At 47.4% G+C, this 7,115-nt stretch overlaps 1 protein-coding gene across 1 annotated transcript in view; it reads right to left on the bottom strand.

The window, feature by feature from the left end:
* Positions 1-7,115, bottom strand: part of KIF17 (kinesin family member 17) — a 24,439-nt gene that overhangs the window by 8,059 nt on the left and 9,265 nt on the right. The window contains 8 exon segments of the mRNA XM_031062968.1: positions 709-856; positions 1,460-1,514; positions 1,516-1,558; positions 2,584-2,799; positions 2,802-3,026; positions 3,988-4,086; positions 4,089-4,146; positions 7,040-7,115. The exon segment at positions 7,040-7,115 is cut by the window's right edge and continues 35 nt beyond it. Coding sequence (XP_030918828.1) covers positions 709-856; positions 1,460-1,514; positions 1,516-1,558; positions 2,584-2,799; positions 2,802-3,026; positions 3,988-4,086; positions 4,089-4,146; positions 7,040-7,115 — 920 coding nt within the window.

The raw sequence follows: 7,115 nt of genomic DNA, 5'->3' as shown, positions 1-7,115 counted from the left end.
TGGAGAGGGAGAGGAGGCAATTTCTGGGATGTGAGAGGAATATCTGCCTTGCAGTGAGCGATGGTGTGGATAATCCACCGGGAGAGCAAGTGCTGCAGCACATTTGCATACGGAGGAAGAGACTGCGGCAGCCACCCCGCCCTGCCCTCGGGAATGAGAGTCCAGGGGGAGGGGACAGAGCAGTGACCTCTGCTCCAGGGCCACTGCCTTCAGCAGGGGGAACTGTGCTATGTGGGCAAAAAGCAGGGGTTTTACTCAAAAATGAGGCTTTTCATTGCCTAAAGGCTTACAGGGTTGGGTCAGGGTCAGGGTTGGGTCCTGACAGGGAAAGAAGTCAAGGAAAAAGGGGAGAGGACAAAACTGGGACAGAGTCTTAAATCCTGGAGAGGCAGAGTCCCTGCTCCTGCTGTGGATGAGCGTGGGTGGAGAGCAGGGACTGCTGCTGCCAGGCAGCACTTGCTGCAGTGGCAGCACCTGCTGCATTTTAAAGGCTGCAGTGTCTGACACAGAAGTGAGTGCAAAACCAGTCCCTGGTCCGGAGGGAACTCACAGCTGTGAGTTCCCTCCGGACCAGGGACTGGTTTTGCACTCACATCTGTGAGTTCCCTCAGCAGCAGCAGGGCCTGGTTTTGCACTCACAGCTGTGAGTGCAAAACCAGTCCCTGCTGCTGCTGAGGGAACCTGGGCTGGGCTGCACAGCCTCCTCACCTGCTTCCTTCCTGAGGAGATGCTGGAGAACAGACACCTTGAGATCAAAGTCATCCCTCAGGCTGCTGATGTCCTTCTCCAGGCAGGCACTGGATGCCTGCTCCGCTTGGTAGCTGGCCTGGAGCTGGGCCAGCCTCTCCTGGAACTCCTGCAAGGCACAGCAACAGCCCTGTGACTGTTCCTGAGGTCCCATCCAGGTCCATTCCAGGTCACACCTTATGCCCATCCCAACACAACTCCACCACCAGTATTCACTGGCTCTTCCTGTGACTTAAGTTGACACAGGAGTGATTGCTGTTGATGAAAGTGACTGTTGAGCCCTAAAAATGGCTGCCTTGGCTGGTTGTGGTGCCCTGGAATGAACCTTCTAAAGAGCAAGGAGAGGGTTTTGTTTCCCTCTGGCTCCTCCTGGCTCTGTATTCCTCTTTTTCTTCATCTCTGTACTCTTCCTAACACCTTTGACTACTGCTTTCCTCAATTCTATTCCTCTCTTTTTTGACAATTTCACATGTAGTTCCTCCAAAAATTCTTCCTGGGAATCCATTCCAATCCATCCCCAGAGAAGTGGAAACAAGAGGTGGGTTATCATAAAGCACACAGCCTCCATAACACATGGTCTGCTCACAGGAGAAGTCCAAGGATTACAAAATAGAGAAAAATAGAAAAAGAGAAGTGTTCTGGAAAGGCTGAACCATATTTGTAATGATTACTATGAAAAAAGTTTTAGTCAAAGCCACTCTTCCCAACTTACTGCTCTGATCAGCTGCTTCTCTGCTTCCAGATCCACCTGGGGTTTGAGGCAGGGGAGCTGGATTTGTTCCCAGGTGAGCAGCCCCAGCAGGTAGAAGCCCTACAAAGCAAAGTAGAAATAAAAATCACTCACAGTCACAGGGTGGGATTGTCTGCAGAATTCCTGGAAAGAGAACAAAGAAGGTGGGTGCCAGGAAAGAACATGGCAAACCCCTGTGCTCCTTCAAACAGCACTCACTGCCAAAACGCTGCCAGCCCGGGGCTCCAGGGGTGTGGGGAGAGAGGGAGAGGCTCCAGCTTCAGGGGAAAATTGAAGTGAATGTAATTGGATGGTATTTATACATAAAAGTATCTCTTTCAAAGAAAAACAGGACTTGTTTCCAGGGCTATGCTACAGATTTGGGAGATAAAAGACACCAGGAAGATGAAAAGTGCAAGGAAATTACCTTCTTTGTTCACAGCTATTTCTGAAAGGGGGCAGAAAGAGGGGAAAAGTCATCCTACAGCCTTATTCCCCTGCTGAAAATTGCCCTTTTTTAGGGGCTAATTCTCCAAATGTGATCAGCTCCCTAAAGACTGCTCTTCCCTTCATTTGCTCCTACATTTCCTATTCCTGCTCCAGAGGACAGAGCAGGTGTGCTGAGGCTGGGCTGAGTCCTCAGCCACTGCAATAAGGAAGGTAAAACTTCTCTTGTAGTGTCAAAAATATACATTGCAGGAGAAAAGGGGCTGAATGCTTACTTTGAAAACATACATATATATATATTCAAAAAAGAATTTTACAGAATTATTTCTTTTGCAGCTCATTTTTGTTCTTCCTCCTGAAACTTCTCTTCTGCAACTGACCAAATTCTGGCCACGATCACCAAAAATAACCATGGATTTGAATCATGCCAGCCTTTTCTAACAGAATTTGCCACTGTTGAAAACACTGGATTATTGAGATGGTCTTTGCCATCTCAGTAGAATAAGGTCAATTTGGCAGCAGGGAAGGAAAAGTCTGCAACCAGAATGAAGGACTCTTCCTCCAAAAGGTAAAGGAAAAGTTGAGGTAAAATTTAGCCAATATTTTATGTGTAAAACTCCCTTTTTTGCCATCTCTGCAGCCAGTAAAGGCTCTCCTACCTGACAAGTCACTTGTGCCCATCTGTCCAGCCAGAATGGCCTTCAGCTTCTTAATCTCCTCCTGGTACTCCCTCAGCAGGGTGTCCTTGGGGTCCTCGTTGATGCAGGGCTTGTTCCTGGCCTGACTTGTGTAGCACAGGGTGCTGAGGCTTTCCTCGTAGCTGTCATCAGCTGGGGACACACATGCCACCATCAGGGTCCTGGTGTTCCCCCCAGGGAGTCCTGGAGCAGCCTGGTCAGCTTGGAGTCTCGGTAGGGAATGTGTCTGCACCTGCCATCCACCAGGGCTGAGATGACGTTGCCCAGGGCAGACAGGGACAGGTTGATTTTGGTGGCCTCTTTGAGCCTCTCCCCTGCGGCACCAGTCCTTGCCCGTCTCTCACTTCCTGCCAGATCCACCAAGTTGAGTTTGGCAGCCCTGAGGTGATCCTGGCCTTGCTCATCTGCATGGAAACAATTCCCAGTCAGCTCTTAGGAGGAAACATCTCAACAGTCAAGAACCAGGACTGTTCTGGCACCACGTCCTGTTCCAGCCCTGCTCTTTGTCTGCTTTGGGCCCTGACTCCCTGAAGTAAGAAAATATCTACTTAATGTAAACACTGCACAGTTTAGTGCTTTTCTCAACAGGATCCACAGTAAAAATTCATGCCTGTTCTTGCTCTCTCTGAACACACACACACCTCCCTCCACATATTTCAACAGTATTTACAGTTTCAGCAAAAGTCCTCTACAAGTAACATGATCAGACCATGAGTTTATACAATTTTTTCCTCCTCAGTTTGTTTCATGAAGGGAAATTTAGATGAGATATACAGAAATCCTTCCCTGTGAGGGTGGGCAGGCCCTGGCCCAGAGCAGCTGTGGCTGTCCCTGGATCCTGAGAAGTGTCCAAGGCCAGGCTGGACAGGGCTTGGAGCAGCCTGGGATAGGAGAAGGTGTCCCTGCCATGGCCCAAACCCCCCAGATGAGGGGAAGGATCCTGATGAGGAGTCAAACCCAGTGAGCTGGTGCCATTCCCATCACTAAGGCAGGAGCAGATTGAGCCAAGGCTGCCCAGCTGCCTGGACACACACCTTACACATGAAGTACTATACCTTACGCAGGGAATACCTTACACAAGGAATATCATTCTATTTAAACTCTCGTGGCTCGTAAATCTTCACACAAAATTGGTAATTTTCTTTGTAGGTTAAAATTGAAGGCACAGGTGTCTTTGGCTTCATGCCAAGGTCTCTGAGCCCCTGAGCCATCCAGAGCAGCCAGAGGGATGTCCTGCGTTCTGACACCCCCCCAGGGAAGAGGATTTTTCTGCTGCACCTACAGTCATTTGGGATCTAAGGGTAGCTGAGGGATGATGAGCGGCCTCACAGCCCCTGTGCACTGCCAGGGTCTCCAGGTACACACTGAGAGTGCAGATTTCCACAGGAGGGGAGGAGCCCCTGTTCATGAGGGTGAAGGGCACTGCTCTGTTCCTGCAGCCCCTGTCCATCAGCTGCTCACACTGTGCACAGCATGCAGGGACAGCCCCTGCACGTACAACCCCTGCTCTGGGTGCTCCTGCAGCTGCCAACGGGATAACACAAGCCAGGTGACAACAAGGGGCACTGAAACCAGGGAAAATCACACTGGGAATGGCCCAGAACCTTGAGAGCTAAGTGAAATTAAAACACATCTGACTGCCACCAGGAAGCCTGATTTCTGAAGGAGGAATAAAACCACAGAGAAAGAGGGAACCACCTTTATGGCTCAGAGAATTCAAGCTAAAAGTTGCTGATTGATTCAGACATCCCCCAGGCCATGAGGAACCCAGCTTCCATCCACCCTCCACCTTCTCTATTATTAAGCTGCATATTTTAAACAAGAATCAAAATACATCTCACCTATTATGGCAAAGGCTGTAAGATCTCCTCAGCCATAGGAAGCTTTTTTTAATATCAAAGCACAGATACAATATTCCCAGATATTGTTCCCAGTGCTTTGCTAAACTCTCTGCTCTGAGTGGGTGGCTTGAGCTCACTGACAACATTCCCAAAGTACCACCCATCAAACACAGGTGAACTGTCACCATTTTTCTCCAGATTAATTAATTTTTAAATGAACAAAAGTCCTATTTGGGACTCTGGGTTGAGACAGAGTGTTAAATACCCAACAGCATCTTCTCAGTAATTATCAATTGCACAAATGAAAAGTTTCATACAGAATGTTAATAAGCAATGGAAATATCCAAAATTTTGAGTTACCCATCAAACCTACACAAAAATTACAAAATAATCCAGAGATCCCTGCACTCCTACACCAGCCCCCTCCACACTGGGAATTTTAAATGAGCTAAATTAATTTTCCACAGCTCTGTTACACCCCACATCTGCTAAGATCATCACCAAAACTATCTTTATCGTGTCAGCTGGGATATCGAGATATGGTTGTCATGATGGAGCAGCACAGACCACATTTGGCACTGTGACTTCCAAAGAGGAGGCTCAGATACCTCAGTGATGTTCACAAGAAATGATGTAAAACAGCATTTGCTGTTAAAAAAACCCCACAGAACAGAGGAAAAGTGGCTGAACACATAACTGGGTGGGATTTATCCTTGTTCCAGAGCCATGATGCCCGGGATGAACCCAGGTACAGTCACTGTTCATGCACTGTGACTGCTCTGTGCTGCTGAGAACCCCAGGAGTGGCCTGGCTCTGTCTGGGGGTGTTGCAGAGTCCCTGAGGAACACCTGACCCAGGACATGGCTGTAGTCACTGAGGTGAAAGGCAAAGGAATGAACAAAACTGGGATTCTGGGGGAACTGGAGGACTCAGAGGTGTGCAGTGGGGCAGCCTGGGATTTGTTTGGGCAGGACACACTCCCTCAAGTACTCGGTGGAGGCGGTGTGAAAAACGCCAATCACTTGTTTTTAAAAATTTAAAAGTTTAATAGTAATAAAATGGTTCTAAAAATAGTAATACAATTAGAGTAATAATAATTTGGACAATTTGAATTAGGACAATATGAGACAACAAATACAAAGAGTTATGGACATCTGGGTACCTTTTTCTGGGCAGGATGAGCCCAAAAAAGGACCCACATTAACAGAGGGTTAACCCTTAAAAGCAACAGCCTGTTGCATATTCATACACCTCATCCATGATGCATAAATTCCATTCAAACACAGGGTTCTGTCTGGGCAGTGTCAACTTCTTCCTCTGAATCCTGATGGCGTTTTCAGGGCTGAGCAGGCAGGAAGAAGTTTGTTTCTTCTGATAAGAGGGCAATAAATTATTTTTCTCTGAAAGATTCAGGTGTCCTGTAGCTGCTATCTCGCTGCGAGTCCTTTCTTTAAAAAAAGTACCTTACATAGCATAGTTTCTATTTTAACATTTTTATAACCTAAAACTATATTTAACACACTACTTAAGAGAATTAATACAGCGTTACTTTCTAACACAACACATATAACATTCATTTTAATATTTGCGAAAAGCCAATCATAAAATACATGCATTTTTCACAGGCAGCAACAGGCAGCGTGGCAGAGTTACCCTGGAAACTGCTCTGCCCAGCTCCTGCCCGCCCAGTGCCAACCATATCACCATGGAAACCCCTGTCACCGCCGATGGGGAACAAAGGAAGGGAAACTGCAGCAAGAAGTCCCCTTCTCCCACTCTCCCTCTGCAGGAGACAGGCAAAGCACGCTTGGAACGTGGAGCAGAGATGGGTTTGCCTGCCTTGAAGGCAGAAACCTGTCAGAAATACCTGCCCTGTAAGGCAGTTTGGGTCTGTTGCCATCCCAGAGCGTTGCAAGGTGCTACTGCCTTGGTTTCATACACCAGGGCAGTCCTGCAAGGAAGTAAATTGGGACAGGAGATTTCTAGCTCCTTCCAGGAATACATACAAAAGCATCTGCAAAGCCACCAGGAGGTAAATTTTATAAAGATCAGCCCCCTGGTTAGGATTTTGGGAGAGTTTACCCTCCTATGATCCTGTAAATGTCACATGTGTTCCCATGGGGAGTGATATCTGCTGTGTGCCCTCAAAAAGGATCAGCCTTTTTTGTTTAGGCAGATAAAGAGATCATCCGTGGCTCCACTAGATCAGATTAAACATTTATAAGGCCCAGAATCCTCTTGCTATAGAGACAAGCATGAGATGAAGAGGATGAGGGAGAAATTGCCCCATGAGCATTTTATTCCACCCTTGTCCAGTGAAGGATTTTCACAGAGCTGCTGCTGAGCTACCAGCCATTATCACATGGGATACACTGGACATGTCTCCGACTGCATCCTGTTCCTAAACTTTCACTAAAGTCCCTCAAAATCCCTCTTAGCTTCCATATTCCTCATGTAACTTCATATTCTGGCACTCAGGCTTCTGACAGAGACCTTTGTTGCACTTCTGTAAGTCATGATAACATCCATCTGAGATATTTAAAGCACTTAATTAAGACACATTGAGCCTGCCTCACCTCCAGCTTCTGCTTGGTGTCAGCTCCTAGAAGGTCTTGTCTGTCCTCACTGTAGATCTCCAGGTAGGAGCTCTCA

The sequence above is a fragment of the Geospiza fortis genome, unplaced genomic scaffold (assembly GCF_000277835.1).
Source record: "Geospiza fortis unplaced genomic scaffold, GeoFor_1.0 scaffold4, whole genome shotgun sequence".
NCBI classification, from domain to species: Eukaryota; Metazoa; Chordata; class Aves; order Passeriformes; family Thraupidae; genus Geospiza; species Geospiza fortis.
Note: the sequence above shows the minus strand (reverse complement) of the source record. Positions and strands in the feature narration are given on the sequence as shown.